This window comes from Bos grunniens, chromosome 7, assembly GCF_055505025.1.
Source record: "Bos grunniens cultivar Pamir isolate PY7600 chromosome 7, Bosgru_T2T1.0, whole genome shotgun sequence".
Taxonomy (NCBI): Eukaryota; Metazoa; Chordata; class Mammalia; order Artiodactyla; family Bovidae; genus Bos; species Bos grunniens.
Window position 1 is genome coordinate 46141691 of NC_141171.1, and position 16992 is coordinate 46158682.

The 16992-nt window shown below is 36.1% G+C and overlaps 1 protein-coding gene across 3 annotated transcripts in view; it reads left to right on the forward strand.

Moving 5' to 3' along the window:
* The window catches only part of SEC24A (SEC24 homolog A, COPII component), an 80413-nt gene extending 69091 nt beyond the window's left edge, over positions 1-11322 (forward strand). For all 3 annotated transcript variants that reach the window (XM_086411614.1, XM_086411612.1, XM_086411613.1), the window contains 7 exons: positions 286-396; positions 2418-2593; positions 3968-4105; positions 5915-6019; positions 6330-6422; positions 7969-8072; positions 8354-11322. In XM_086411614.1, coding sequence (XP_086267740.1) covers positions 286-396; positions 2418-2593; positions 3968-4105; positions 5915-6019; positions 6330-6422; positions 7969-8072; positions 8354-8468 — 842 coding nt within the window. In that variant the 3' untranslated portion in view covers positions 8469-11322. The remainder of the gene's footprint in view (positions 1-285; positions 397-2417; positions 2594-3967; positions 4106-5914; positions 6020-6329; positions 6423-7968; positions 8073-8353) is intronic.
* The last annotated feature ends 5670 nt before the right edge of the window (positions 11323-16992 follow it).

Here is a 16992-nt window from a genome sequence, read left to right on the forward strand (position 1 = left end):
TTACAAAAAAGGATAAAGTAATCAAAAAATTCAGAAAAGAAATCCTTAAGAAGCTAGCATGTTACCATCATTTGGATATGATTTCTATTGTCTTTTCAGTGGTACTTTGAAAAAAAATTTGTAGTAAAAAAAAGTAATGCTTTAGAGTTTGCTTTGATACTTTTCCTAATTACTACACATAATCCTGTTTGGTTCCAGATTGAAGTGATTTTTCTGAGTAACTTTAATACAAACTTTTTTTTAATATTGTTGTCCTTCACTATTATTTGTATGTTTTCTCCAAAGGCGAAAGAAGAATTCGTGTTCATACTTTGTGTTTGCCGGTAGTTTCAACTTTAAATGAAGTCTTTCTTGGAGCTGATGTTCAAGCAATTTCAGGGTTATTGGCCAATATGGGTAAGAATTATTACCTATTGTAAACATATTACAAGTAGTAACATTTGAAAAATCTATATACTTGTATTTTCCTTTAATTAGCTTTACAATTTCAGTATTTTAGATTCAGTGTATGCCTGCCAAGTAACTATTTGAATAAATGGGTCTGCTGCAGATAACCTGATCTTTTTTTCTTTTTTAAATTTTACAGCTTTATTGAAATTAGTTTCAGTTTGTTGAGATATAAGTGATATAATTATCACTTAACCCATGTGAGTATATAACTCCATATATACATCCACGAGTATGTATACAGATTCGTACGGCCATCACCTGAGTCTAGTTTTAGAACATTTCAGTCACCCCTGAATGAACCTCATGCCCATTAATTAAGTTACTGCTTACTCTCTTCTTCCCTCAATGGCCTTAGGCTACCACAAAACTGTTTTTTGAGCAACTGAGCGCGCACACACACACATACAGATATGTACATACAAACTATATTCTGCTTCACAATCTACCTGCTAGGGACTTAAATACCATGTTTTACTTAATGTTTTCCATCTCAGAGTTGCCTTCTTGAATTTTTGTTTTGTTTTGTTTTCTTTTTGGATCCCTTTTGCAAAACCATAGAGCTTAATGTCATCTTGGTTCTTGCTCCCTTTCTCCTTCAGGGATGACTGCCAGTGAGTCCATTTGCTTCAAATTCAGTCATCAATTTGCTTCAAACTCAAATGCCTGTAATAGGAATAATTACCTATTTTCTTGAATTTCCTATTGGGAAAAAAATGTTCTTTAATGTAACATGGTAAATAATTAACTTCAGTTTAGTCTCATATGTTAAAAGTTAAAAATTGTAACCTAAGAAATTTGAAGGTTCATTGCCTTTATATATTGTTGAACTAGTAGATTTTTGTAACAGTGTAATTATTATATCTTTATTATTATTAACAACAGCAACTATATATCAGGCAGTGTTTGTGAATTTTAAAAAATCTTCACAACAAGTATTAGTTCTTTTATTAAATTTGGTTGATCCCAATATGTACTTTTTACCCCTCACATTTTGTCAAAATCCTTGAGTTAAGGTAATAGTAGTCTTCATTCTTTTTTGCTTATATATAAATTTGGTCATAGCAGTTAATAATGTCACTTCATTGAGTGTATTTTTGATACCACATGAATAGAGTTTAGTTATAGTTTGAGAAGTTTTCAAAGGAACTACAGTGTTTTTGGTTTTGGAAAAATTTTGGGGGTATATAGAAAAGCTTAAAATAGAGTAGCATAACAGATGATGAAGATCATCTAAATAACTAGTTGTTCTTTGAATAAATATAAAAGTTCTCTGTATTAAGAAAGCATGTGCTACAAAAGAAGCATGTGTGTTTAATTGCAGTCTTCTTTCTCAGTGATACATAAAATGATAGGTTACAATTAAAAACATCTTAGATTTGGTGAAATACAATTTTCCATTTGTATTTCCAATGTATACATTTTACAGATAAGGATACTGTGGCTCATAAAGGTTAAATTACTTGCCAGATTTTCATACTGCTAGGAAATAGCACAGAGAAGGCAATGGCACCCCACTCCAGTACTCTTGCCTGGAAAATCCCATGGATGGAGGAGCCTGGTGGGCTACAGTCCATGGGGTCGCTAAGAGTTGGACACGACTGAGTGACTTCACTTTCACTTTCCACTTTCATGCATTGGAGAAGGAAATGGCAACCCACTCCAGTGTTCTTGCCTGGAGAATCCCAGGGACAGGGGAGCCTTGTGGGCTGCCATCTGGGGTCGCACAGAGTCAGACATGACTGAAGTGAATTAGCAGCAGCAGCAGCAGGAAATAGCAAAACAATATTTCAACACAGGTTGGTTTGATTCTCCAAAGTATGTGCTTTTAACTGCTGTGTTTGGTTCCTTGTGTATGTAATAACTTGAGAGAAAATTTGTATAATTAAAAAAAAGCTTTTCTGTCCTTAACAGTGGGGTAACTAAACTTCTGTCTTTTTTCTCTTTGTCCCTACTTCAACTTCTTTTAGCTGTTGACAGGTCTGTGACGGCCAGTCTGAGTGATGCTCGTGATGCCCTAGTGAATGCCGTCATAGACTCCCTTTCAGCTTATCGTTCTTCAGCCCTAAGTAACCAGCAGCCTGGACTCATGGTTCCTTTCTCTCTTCGGCTTTTCCCACTGTTTGTGCTGGCTCTCCTTAAACAGGTAAAAGAATCAAAATCAGAAACTAACATGGTGAAAGTGTCAACAGCCAAAATTTTTGTCCTGTGAACCTCTTTCTCATAGATAACAATTTATAAACTGTGGGAAAAAATACAAAAAATTAACTACCTAAAGGAAAAAATACAAAAAATTAGCTACCTAAAGGATCTGGAGGATGTACATGAGGAGAAACAAAACTTGGAAGAGGAGGCATGCACATGGTGCACTTCCTGTTAGTTTAGCCTGAGGATAGGTGACCTTTAATGTCATGCATAAGGAATAAAACATCAGTAATTTGCAGGCTTTCTGGTGTGAAATATTAGATGACAGAGTTTATAATTACTGCTTCTGAATAGTAAGTGTAGAACCCCAGAACAGATAGAACCAAAGAAAGTGAAAGTCACTCGGTTGTGTCCAACTCTTTGTGACCCCATGGACTGTATAGTCCATAGAATTCTCTAGGCCAGAATACTGGAGTGGGTAGCCTTTTCCTTCTCCAGGGGATCTTCCCAACCCAGGGATCGAGCCCAGTCTCCTGCATTGCAGGCAGATTCTTTACCAGCCTAGCCACAGGGGAAGCCCATAGGCACTTAGTAACTAGTTTTTTGAATGAATAAATGGAACATCTTTCATTTCCTATAGTATTCTTTCTTTAACAGCCTTTTCTAATCTTCCTTATTTACAGTCAGTGCATTTGTTTTAAGGCAAAGTTTCATTGCTGTTATCTCTCTGCCTCTTTCTACTCCTTTCCATCAATAGAAATGCCCAAAACCTTACCTCTGAATTTAGTGTTCATGGAGCTAATATTCCAGTTGAAACTGACAATTACTTGTTAACTCTATTCTACTAAGTAGCTGTCTTCAAATTACTAATTTTCTTGGTTGATTTGTGAGCTTTGTTATTATACATTATTTAATTTCTCTAGCTGTGGGAGAAATGAGGATAGTTAACCACCATTCATCGTTTCTCAGCTTTTACAGAATACTTAGATATTTGGTTCTTCATACTTCATATGCCTTTTTTTTGGCATCTGCAATGTAACTTTATCCTTCTTGTCCTGTTATTTAGATTTTTATATTACTATTGCTTTATGATAGATAGGATGTTTAGATCTATTTCATTGATTAGGAAGGAGATGCCAGAGAGATTGAATGATTTTGCCATGGTCAGATAATTAATTTGTCAAGACTTTTAGGTAAGGATATAGCCACAATTTAATAGATGTGTGTGACTGATTAAGATATATTTTTGTAAGAACAAGTGACAGTAAATTTGTTAATTCTGTTTGAAGCTATTCTTTTAACAGCTGATATTTGCAAAATTTTATATGTATTTGTTAAATACCTTTTTTCTGATGGGTATATTTTTTTGTTATAGAAATCATTTCAGACTGGGACAAATGCACGTCTAGATGAACGCATTTTTGCTATGTGTCAAGTGAAAAATCAGCCCTTGGTTTACCTTATGCTCACAACTCATCCCAGTTTGTATAGAGTTGACAATCTCTCAGATGAGGTAAGATTGATTCATTTTTTTATTCACTTTTACTTGAACATTTATAAGGCTAATTGTATTGAATCCATTGAAGAAATGAAGAAAGGTGTTTTCTTTCTTAAAGCTTTTCATTTTATTCTTATATAAAGAAATTTTGGCTTTGGGAAGCTCCTGAAAATAGTACTTTTATTTAAGTTATTAAAGTAATAAACTTTACTGTTTGTTTCAGATGAATCTTTAGAGAGATCTAAATAAATGAAGACATTGTCAAATTGACTCGAGCAACCTATGATTTATTTATTTAAACAGGTTGATCTGAAAGGAGTATCCAGTGTGAAATTACACTTGAATGCCCAGGTCAATGTTTAGTGTAATAATAATCTTGAATTGAAAAGAAAATATTTGTCCAAGTTATAACATTATTTTCCTTTGATGGGAAGTTTACTAGAGTTAAAGCTGCAACCATGAAAATGTTAAACCATAATCTTTCTATAATACATTGTAATCAAGTTAGGATATATATGTTAGAAGTAATACTTTGGTTAGAAATGTTTGAGTTTAAATATTTTAAGGTACCTTGCATATATGAAGGAGATAACTTTTTAGCAAATGAAAATTGTTGATGACATTATTAATTTGTATTACAAAAATAATGACTTAAGATTACTTCTGTGTTTGACAAGTTCAACTAACTGGACCTGTATTTTTCTCAAATTGAAAAGTGGCAAATTAACATAAAAATACAAATGCAGTATGTTAGATGTCTATAATATGGAGACCATTAGGAGAAAAATAAATCACTCATAGTACATACATTCAGAGACAAGCACTATTAAGATTTTCAGTGGTATATTTATCAGGACTCTTCTTTTGCAAGTGAGCTTAGGAAAGAAGGGACCGACTGATGTGGCACTCAAACACAAACCACAGGAAAGGCTAGGGTCTAACTTAACTCAGGCCTAACTCAAATTGATCGATTCTGTATTGCTTCATTCTTTCAGACCAGCCTTTTGTATAAGAGTAGAAAACAGAGCCACTGATAGCTTCCCATCTTTACTACCAGAGAAGGACAAGGCTTTCTTTTCTTAGTTCACATTAATTTCTGATTGGCTGTATTTGGGCTGTAGGCTCTCTTGTTCCCCACATGCCCTAAGGCCAGAGGTCTTAAGGTGCTGTGATTAATAGGTCCTAGTAGAGCTAAAGCCTTCTGAAGGTAGTACCTCTTGATAGGTCAGTATTTTATTTACTTTCTCCCTTAGATAAGATTCATTAAATACCAAGTTTTAGTATTTAAATCAAATTTTGGTCAAAAATGTATAGTTACGAATAATTAAAGGTGTATATTTTAAGATAGCAGTATCATAGTCAGTGATAACTGAGAAACTTCCATTTCTGGACTTATTAAATAAATGTTAAATTGAAGAGAACTAGAAAATTCATTTGCATTAGATTTACATCAGGATGTATATATGATCTAAACCACACAATCATCTGTTATCATTAACTAAATTCCGGACTTTATTTGGATGTCACTAATGTAATTTATCTAATCAGGATACATGAGTACTAATTACATTTATTGTGTTCATTTTTAAAATAATAAATTAAGATCAGAGAGTAATTTGGCTTGACTGGGATCACGATGGCTTTGTTTAGATAAACGATACATATTTCCTCCTCGTCTTTATGTTTAAATATGAATAATTGTGATTTACCTAAATAAATTCCAAGGTCTCAAAGGTAACACTCATTAAATTTCTTTTTATTATTTAATTGTGGCTCCCTAATAGTTATATCTAAAAGGCTTTAATCTTTTGCTAAATTTTTAAGGGAGCAATCAGCATCAATGATCGCACTATACCTCAGCCGCCTATTCTTCAGCTTTCAGTGGAGAAGCTGAGCAGGGATGGGGCCTTTCTCATGGATGCAGGTTCTGTGAGTAGTCTTGACTTCTCTCTGTACACTACTACCCTCATTCCTCTTAGTTTCTCTCTTAACAGATTATGTATTATTTAATCTATATAGTTTTGTATTTGCCGCCTTCTCCTCCATAGTCTCCTTGCATGAGGAGCATATAATGTCCTGTCATGGTAAATAGTAGTTATCATTACTTTAGTTGGAGCCTATACAGTCTCAGTAAACTAACTTCCCTTTTTGATCTTTTAAAACACAGTCAGTGGTTAAAGGTTAAGTCAACATCTCACTGTTAAGCTGTATCTCAAAATAATTTTCTTCCTCTCTCCAGGTACTAATGCTTTGGGTTGGAAGAAATTGTGGACAGAATTTTCTCAGCCAAGTTCTAGGAGTTGAAAACTATGCATTAATTCCACAGACCATGGTAAGATTGTGTAATTATAGTGATTGTGGTATGCTTAAAAGGCGTTTCAAATGATGGCAAAAACATGAACATCCTATTTTGAAATCATAACTGTATTTTAGAGGCATTCTTTAGGTTATTTTGCATTTTTGACTTGCTTGCTCTTATACGTGTATACTATTTTAGTGAGAAAGTAATGAACGTAGTTAATGGCCAAAAAAAGTTTGCTGCTGTTGGCAGCAGTTGGCATTAGTGTTAGGGCTCTTCTGTTTCTCTGTTTTGTGTTTTTTGCAAGTGATTTCATTGTTCTTTGGCAGAGTCCCTTTAACTGCTGCTTTAGAATAAGAACTAAGCCAACTGCCACACAAGCCAACGACTTGTGACCAATATCAGTTGGATTTATATTGATTATTGGAGAATGTAATACTGGACTCTGTCACCCACTCTGTAACCTTGAATAAGTCATTAAAAGCCTCATTTGTAAAAATAAGAGCGCTGTTCCCTATGGAGGAATACTTGAAACAACGCATGAGAAAGCACATGTTAAATCTATGTAACATTTGGATAATTGTGAATTTTAAAGTTAGAATTAATTATAACATGGTCTTATTTCATGTCATACTTTTGGGTTTCAACTAGTTTGTCACCAACTTTGGAATATATTTTATGTCCGCATCTTGGTCATATTTATGGGCTTAACTTCATTTATAGAACTCATTAGGAGATTTATGTATTTAAAAGACAAAGGGTTCTATCTAGGATAAGCATTAGCTTAATGGCTGATCTGGGTGACTAGGCACTGTAGGTAATGAGATGAGAAATTGTTATATTTGTAATAACTGTCTGAATGGATCAGTTAATTCTAGATGTCATAATAAACAGAAGATAAGAGGTAGCATATTCTTCTAGATCAGTGTCTGACAAACTAGGCCTAAGGAGGCCTGCCACCTGTGTGTGAATAAAGTTTCAGTGGAGCATGCTGCTGCTGCTGCTGCTAAGTCGCTTCAGTCGTGTTCGACTCTGTGAGACGCCATAGCCGGCAGCCCACGAGGCTCCCCCGTCCCTGGGATTCTCCAGGCAAGAACACTGGAGTGGGTTGCCATTTCCTTCTCCAGTGCATGAAAGTGAAAAGTGAAAGTGAAGTCGCTCAGTTGTGTCCGACTGTTCTCGACCCCATGGACTGCAGCCTACCAGGCTCCTCTGTCCATGGGATTTTCCAGGCAAGAGTACTGGAGTGGGTTGCTATCAGTGGAGCATAGCCATGTCCATTTACTTACAGTATATAGTCTGTGGCTGCTTCAGTGGAACAGTGCCAGAGTTGAGAAGTTACAACAGAGCAAATGACCTGCAAGCCTGAAATATTTATTATCTGTTCCTTTAAAAAGTCTGCCTACCCTTTAGGGGTAGGGAGAAAATTGTTGTATGTAGAATCTTAGGCTCCTCCCTAGAACTCCTATATCAATTGCAGTTCAGTAAGATCCTCAGGTGATTCATATACAAGATAAAGTTTGAAAAGTATTATAGATAATTTAGAATAAGTTGTATATTGCTGGTTTTTGTTTAATAGACAGACCTTCCAGAACTTGATACACCAGAATCTGCCAGAACAATAGCTTTCATCTCTTGGCTTAGAGAGCAGAGACCATTTTACCCAATACTTTATGTAATAAGGTAAGTTGAATTTGTCATTTGTCAATACTAAAGCAGTTTGCTTGGCTTTGCAAGGAAACCTTTGAGTTGAATCATAGGTATGTGTAACCTATTGCAAACTCTTTAGAAGGATATAGAAAAAAAAATTGTATTTTCAATAAATAGTACAAGTTAGTAGTATTAAGTTATGCTTTATATCCATTTATTAGCAAAATAGATGTCAAAGCTTTGTGACAAATCCACTGTTTATTTTACTATTACATTTTGTCTAATATTATAAATATTTGTCTTTTATTCCTAAGGGATGAGAGTCCGATGAAAGCAAACTTCCTTCAAAACATGGTAGAAGACAGAACAGAATCTGCATTATCATATTATGAATTCCTCTTGCATATACAACAGCAAGTGAATAAATGAACAAATGAAGATACTCGACTTAATAATTTCAAAGGAAAGTCACAATAACACAGAATACCTGAAAGTGTGTAATACCTTCCTTTCCTGTTAGGTTTGTGGACTAATGTGATGATTATATGTTCTCACTGTGATTTCAACAAACTGTAGCAAATGAACACAGCGGAGAATCAAACATGCAACTCTGAAATACTGTATTTTTCAAATCAAAATATATCTGCATATGATTGATCACACAAATGACCTTTATTCTTTGCTGCCAATTATGTTTGAGTTGTTATGGATTGAAGTAAGACAGTATCGCAGAGGCAAAGTGCATTTTGTAAAATAAAGACTTCTGTGTTCCAAATGTATATTTCTCATTTTTTTTCTGAATTTTTGGCTGCTACATTTAAAACCTCACAAGATTAAATGTTGCGGGGAAGTTACAAATCCATTGATAATGATCTTTTTAAAATAAAAAGATTTTTGAAGTAAATCATATGTTGGAAAACTAGTATCCATCCCCCAGAGTTTTGCTTTCTTTTTTTTAAAGGAAGAAAAAGGATCATCATGTTAACTAAAACTAGAGTAAATCAACTCTAGTCTAGCTTGAGAAGAATATGAAGTGATACAGTCAAGCTTTGTCAGTATTCTGTATACTTGAAGAACAAAGTCACTGATCTGGAGTGAAAACTCTTAAGAGGTTTTCTGATTTGACTGCAGAAGACTTGGTTGGACACTGTCTTATTCTGCAGTGAAAAAAATCTGAGCTGTCTTCATAAATACGCTGGGACTGGCAATAGTAGGGAGATGAGAAACTTAGTTATCTTGATCCTTTAAGTGGGTTTTATTTGGTACATTTCTGCTCTGTGATGTATAATATAAAAGCATTATATTGGTGAAATGAGTATGAATGAAAGAAATTAAAGATTTCTTAAATGCTGTCTCAAATTCATCAGTAACATTTTCTAAGGAGTTTTATAATTGAATTGGAAGTTGCTCATAAGATTTATTCTTAACATTAAAACTTAATAAAGCACGAATGCCACTGTTTGGTTTAGTGAATATTAAGATCACACAAATCCGATATATGGAGATGATAAAAGAAACTTGATTTCTGAACATGCTCAAGATACTGCTTTTTGATTTGGCCAGAGAAATATTATAGTAAAAACTATTAAGTGAATTTTGTTTACAAATAGGGAAATTATACATCTGTATATTTAAGGTGGTGTGATAGAATATCTTTAAAAAGAGTTTGGTCCAGTTTTCACAGATTCATTTTGTCTTGTATGAACATTTTGAAGTAAAAGTTGTTCATGAGTAGTACTTGATGAAAAGATTTTTGTTTCTTTGTTTTAATGGATTAGAAAAATGTGTTTACAATCTTGATCTTACATGATCACCAGTGAAATAGTAACTTTCAGGTTTACATCAATATGAGCTGACTTTAACTGAATCGTTTTGGGTTAGGGAAGAAATAGGTCCCACTAGAGTATATACTACTGCTTGCCAGCCAGATCAGAATAATTGTGTTCTATAAAAATATTATCTCCCTGAAGCAGTGTTAAGGTTTATTTTCAGTTTGCAAGTGATACATTGAACTGGAAATTTTCTTGAAAGCTGCTTCCTTTATTAGGAAGCAATTTTCAAATTATAGCTAATTAGAATACATTTCTATTTTCCCCTCCTCTAAAGAAACTGAGAGTCATTATTATGCACTGATGTTTCTTAAAATTACTAAAATTCTGTTCATAATGTGAATTTTAAATGTTGATATTGTAGGTCCTTTTTTAATAGTAGTAATAAATCTTCCAGAGGGGAAAGTTTGTGCTCCTAGGGACAGTAATCTTCCTCGTGCCTCACTTTCATCCCTAAGTGGGTATGACTCTTGTTATTACCACATGCTTTGTTGGTATATTTCACAAATTTACTTTAAAAAAATTATTTTAGATATTGCATAACATGTGCAATCCAGAATAATTTTATAATAGCCAGGTCATAAAAAACATAACTTTATTAAGAATTCACAATATTTGTTCTCCCAGTAATGAGGGAATGAATGAATCTTTTGGAGATATTGATATTAAGCAATTATTTTTTGCAATATTGAATGTGTTACTTTAGTTTTTTTTTTTTAAGTAGGGCACTACCTGCTATCTCATCTTGTATTACTTTTTGATGTAAAGCAACTAATATTTACACTATGCCATATTTTTTTTATTGTAGTTGTAAATTATGAAAGATCCTTGAATTTTCTACAGATCTACAACTACTAAAGTAATTGACAAGGGCAATCTTGGTATTTAAATCTGAGTGGCAGTTCTACCATAAAAAGTACTCTATTTTTCTAATTTCTAGGATTTTTAAAATAACATTTCTGTAAGTCTGGCACATTAATACTTCACTCAAGCTGTACCATTTATTTAGTTTGCCTATATTTCGTTGTTTTAATTTAATGTAATGTATTGAGTCTAATAGACTGTTTTACAATAATTAGAATAAAAGATTTTTCTTCTAATCAAAGATGCATAACAGCTGTTATCTAGGGGACCACCAAATGTGATTTCAGGATTTTGTTAACTATTACAAGTATAATCCTTATGTAGAAATTTTAATTTTGTAAAGTAGTGTATAATATTGTAACATTAAACTCTTGTTTTCAAATTCAAATCTGTATTGGTCTTCAATGTGCTGTGTTAAATCTTGCTTCTCTGAAATGTTAGAGACAAGATGTCTTCCTTTTTACAGTTTGTAATTCTCACTGTTTTTTTCCTGTAAAAGAAAAAGTCATTTGTAACCCATGCAAATAATCGTTTGAATTGTGCTAACTTATCGATTTGGCTATTCAATAAAGTTAATTGAAAGAGCTTCATACTGTGGTTATGTATTTAAATTGACATGAATAACTTGACAGTCACTGAGTAGTTCTATGTTGTACATCCAAATTAAGTCAATGGAAAAATACTGTTGAAGAGGCTTTAAACCTATGTCAGAATCTGGGATTTCATAATCCTAATTCTAGATGCTCACTCTTCAAGAACAGCTAAGTTTAAAATTCTAGATTGAAAGGGTTTTAAATGGTTTATTTTTTAATTCTCAGTATGTTTAAGGTACTACTCTATTTGTGTCCCTTTTGTTACTGATATGATGCCTACTGTAAGTCTAATTTTTATTTGAAAGATAATGTTAGCTCTTACGATTTTTCTTTTATCCTTAATATGCTATAGTTGTAATAGTTTTACTCGTTGTTGTGTTTAGTTGCTAAGTAAGTAGTGTCTGGCTCTTTTTGATCCCATGGACTGTAGCCGTCTGTCCATGCGATTTCCCAGGCAAGAGTACTAGAGTGGGTTGCCATTTCCTGCTCCACAGGATTTTTTCGACCCAGGAGTCAAACCTGTGTCTCCTGCGTGGCAGGAGGATTCTTTACCATTGACTTGCCTGGAAAGCCCAGTAGTTTCACTACTCTGAGTTTATTGTTTATCCTGCTTGTTTTTCAGTGCACACTTTAATCTGGAGATCCTTGTCTACTTTCAATTCTACAAAATTCTGGCTTTTTAAAATTTTATTTTTAAAAACTAGGTATAATTGACATATAAAGTTATTTTAAGTTTTTGCTTCGGTTATTCCCTCTATTCTTTACCTTCAGAATTCCTTTATGATGTATGTTTTTACTAATTCTGCTTGTGACTATGTCCATTTGAAGCTTAATCTCATCTATTGAATTTTATATTTGTGTAACATTTTTGATTAATTTCTGCCTATTTTGTTCAGTAATGTATTAAAACTGTTCTATAAAATTCTGGGGATGGCTTTCCTAGTGACTCAGACGGTAAAGAATCCGCTTGTGATACAGGAGATCTGGCTTCAATCCCTGGGTTGGGAAGATCCCCTGGAGAAGGAAATGGCCCCACTCCAGTATTCTTGCCTGGAGAATCCCATGGACAGAGGATCCTGGCAGGCTACAGTCCATGGGGTCACAAAGAGTCAGACACGACTGAGCAACTAACACACATAAAATTCTGGAGTGAATTCCAATTCTGATTTTTAATTTGGGTGGCAGAATTTAAATGTTTGTTAGAATGTTTGTTTTTCATGTTTCTTAGAATTTGGATTTCTAGGCTCATTTGCAGAGAAGGCAATGGCACCCCACTCCAGTACTCCTGCCTGGAAAATCCCATGGATGGAGGAGCCTGGAAGGCTTCAGTCCATGGGGTTGCTGAGGGTCGGACACGACTGAGCGACTTCACTTTCACTTTTCACTTTCATGCATTGGAGAAGGAAATGGCAACCCACTCCAGTGTTCTTGCCTGGAGAATCCCAGGGACGGGGGAGCCTGGTGGGCTGCCGTCTATGGAGTCGCACAGAGTCGGACACGACTGAAGTGACTTAGCAGTAGCAGTATCAGCAGGCTCATTTGATTGAGAGGGTTATTCTTTTCAGTTTAGCACATCTCTCTCTGTCCAAGCTTTCTGTCTCCCTGTCTGTGGGTTTTCTAGTTGCATTTTCCAAAAACCAGGGCTATTGGTGATGTTTCAGGGCTCCTGTTATGCAGTGATTTGAGGATATCACCACTCTAGTCACCAACAGTGGGAAATCAACAGCCCTGTCTTCTGCTTTTCTATTTATTAAGCTGAAATCCAATAGAAAATGATATTTTGAATATTCTTCAGGGAGGGCAGACCTCATATCTTGCCTGGAGAATCCCATGGACAGAGGAGCCTTGCAGGTATAGCCTATACAGTTCATAGGGTTGCAAAGAGTGGGACACGACTGACACGACTTAGCAGGCACAGACAGACCTCAAGCAGTGAGTTTGTCCTGTCCATCCCAATGTCTCATGTGGAACACTTTGAGTTCCTCTTACACATAGATTGTGCCATCACTGCCTGTTTCTGGATCTGTAGCCCAACAGGCACCTGTCTAGCTACACTGTGCTATGTTTCACATACTCAGATCTGCTGAGATGTTTCTCTTGTTTTTGAGGTCCTATTTTTTTCCCTTTATGTTTTTAAATGTTACTGATTGCTGTGTGTAGTAGAGAGGTGTCCAAGCATGAACTTACTGCCAACTTTTAACCCCAGAATCTGAATTATTTTATTACTTATGACTCAATCTGTTCAGCTTTGTAGCTACAGTTAGTCAATAAAGTATTAATATTACCTACCTTAACAATGCTAGGGTCAAATAAAAATTACATAAAACTCATTGAAATGCCAAGTTTTGACACTTTCTCTAAAAGAAACATTTGTGCACCTATGCAGGTAAATTTAGTGCTGTCAGTGCTAGGCATGGGGTAAAATTGGTCAAATTTTTTTTAATGGGGAAAAAACATAGATTTTAAATATTTTTAAAGGAAAAGAAATCAAGATATAACACATACAAAAATTAAAGATGGATGTGGACTTGCCCTTGTAAAGTAAGGGAGACAAGAATTAAGTATGTACATCACTTAGCAAGGAATCATACCACTGAGAAGCACTAGGAAACTTAGTAACTATGGAAACCTCATAGAGAAATAGTTTCCCAGAAATAAGCATGTAATATGAAATCTTGACCCTTTAAATTCTTAGCTGACTTCATCAGCATCATACATCAACACATCTATCTAAATCAAAATATTAACTTGGTGTCTATATGCTATCACAAATGAAAAAAAAAACCCGTTTACCCTGGAATTGTATTTGTTTATTTTGCCATGAGACCTTAGTTCCCCAACTAGCAATTGAACCCACACCCCCTGAAGTGGAAGTGGAGTGTTAACCACTAGACTGCCAGGGAAGTCCCCAAATTGTAATTGATCCTGACTCATCAGGACTCTATCTTCTGCACATTTATTACTAGGAATTAATTATTTCAATTGTAGAATTTTTAAAAGCACAGTCTGGGCCTCAGAGATGTAGATCTGAACAGATATGCAAGGAAACCTTTTCTAACGCTTTAAAATTACTAACTAGGGCATGTCCCTGGAGATTCAGCTATCATCCAAAGAGGAAATGTTCAATTTCAATATTTATACTTGAGCTCCTTTTTTGTTGAATCCAAAAAAACATTGCCGTTTGTTTTTACACTTTTTTTCAAAATCCTTCTCTGTCTGGGACAGGGTCAAGTGACTGAACAGTTTAAAACAGTATTTTATTACCTTCTATCTAGTCAGGGTTTCACGGGCTTCCTGACTTGGAGCAAGCTCAGGTAGCAGGCTTCCTTGCAGGGGACACTGCAGGGGACACACTGGGCTGCTTCACCCTCTGCAGCCTCAGATGGGATCTGACCATGGCATCCTCTCAAGAGGGATTCAGTTCACTCATTTACTCATTCACTTAGTCGTTACTGCACACCAGGGCTGCATTACGACTTTTGTGGGCTGTAGGTACTTTGTTTTTGTGGGCTCCTTCCTCTATAAAAGCACACTTAAAATTATACTTAATGACTGTGTCAGTATGATAATGCCTACCATCCAGGCTGGATTCATCATTATATATAAATTATCACTACATTTTCCTTCTCATTTAAAACAAGTTCAAACTAAACTAATTTATTTAGAAACAAAGAAAATAAACTTATGGTTACCAAAGAGGAAAAGGTAGGGGAGGAAAAGTAATGGAGTTAACAGATGCACACTTTCATATATAAAATTGATAAACAGCCAAGATTTACTGTATGGCACAGGGAACTGTATTTGGCATCTTATGCTACTGCTACTGCTAAGTCACTTCAGTCGCGTCCGACTCTGTGCGACCCCAGAGACAGCAGCCCACCAGGCCCTGCCGTTCCGGGGATTCCCCAGGCAAGAACACTGGAGTGGGTTGCCATTTCCTCCTCCAATGCAGGAAAGTGAAAAGGGAAAGTGAAGTCGCTCAGTCTATCCGACTCTTAGCCTACCAGGCTCCTCCATCCATGGGATTTTCCAGGCAAGAGTACTGGAGTGAGTTGCCATTGCCTTCTCCGTTTGGTATCTTATAGCAAACTATAATGGAAAAGAATAATTTTAAAAAGAATAGAGGGAAGTATATATGTATATGTGTGTACATACCAAAGAAGCCTAAATAGTTTTATATCTTTATAAAACTCATTGAAAATGCCAAGTTTTGACACTTCCTCTAAAAGAAAAATTTGTGCAACTATTCAGGTAAACTTAATCTAGTGCTCTCAATGCTAGGCATGGGATAGAGTGGTCAAATTTTTTTAAATGGTGGAAAAATTAAAGATTTATAAAGGAAAAGCAAAAAATAACATACACAAAAATTTTTTAAATGGAGGTGGACTTGCCCTTGTAAAGTTCTGATACCGGGGGAAATTTTTCTTGAGCTATGCCAGAGCCCTTTGGCCTTGCCATGCTCAGTTGCTTCAGTTGTGTCTGACTCTCTGTGACCCCATGGACTGTAGCCTGCCAAGCTCCTCTGTCCATAAAATTTTCCAGGCAACTGGAGAGGGTTGCCATTTCCTACTCCAGAGGATCTTCCCCGCCCAGGGAGCAAACCTACTTGTCTCCTGTATTGGAATGCAGATTCTTTACCACCGTACCACCTGGGAAGCCCATCATATATACATACATATGGTGGCTCGGATGGTAACCAATCTGTCTGCAACGGGGGAGACACAGGTTCAATCCCTGGGTAGGGAGGATCCCCTGGAGAAGGACATGGCTACACACTCTAGCATTCTTGCCTGGAGAATAGCATGGACAGAGATGCCTGGCAGGCTACACAGAGTTGGAAAGGACTGAAGGACTAATACTTTCATATATATATATATACCAATTACTTTGCTGTATACTGGAAACTAACACAATCTTTGCTTCAATAAAAAATTCAAATTAAAACATTTTCTTGGGCCCCTATTGTATGCTGTCAACATGGCGTAATGGATAAGGCACTCCTGTTGAGGGCCCACACTGTTCTAAGAGCTGTAGCCCTATGCAAGAACACATTGATTGTCTTCATGGAGCTTATGTTTTACGAAGTGGGAAGCAGATAATAAAAGTACATTCAGCTCGAGAGTCAGTTATAATTGTTAAGGACAAAGGGCAGATAAGGAGAACAGAGTGTTGAGTTGGGGCGACAACATAGAGTGGACAGAGAAGGCTTCACTGGGAAAGTCTTAATCAAAACAGGCATGCATTTGGTAGAAGCACTGCTGAAGATGAGGAATCAGCACTAAGAACAAATCCCAGCGACAAAGCTGCATAAAGCGTCGCTCTCGAAGTTACGTATTCTCGACGCCTCAAAGCGAGCCCGAAGAAGGTCACTGGAAACCAGTGCCTGCCACTGCAGACTCCATTTTGCTTCCTGGCATCATGTAGGAGGAGTCTATTCCTTGATCACACGTTTCCAGTGGGTCAGACTGGATGCCGGGTTTCTTCACCTCCGGGTGAACGGCAACGGGGCCCGGTGGCGGGGGAGGAGCATTGAGGACCAGCCCAGGTGGGAGGAATTAGAGCGGCCAAGGATGCCCTCACTCAAGATGGCGGCGCAAATCTCGCGCTTGGTCCCGACAGGCAGCGCGCCCGTTTACGCTGCATATGCGGCCCTGCGCTCTGGGGGGC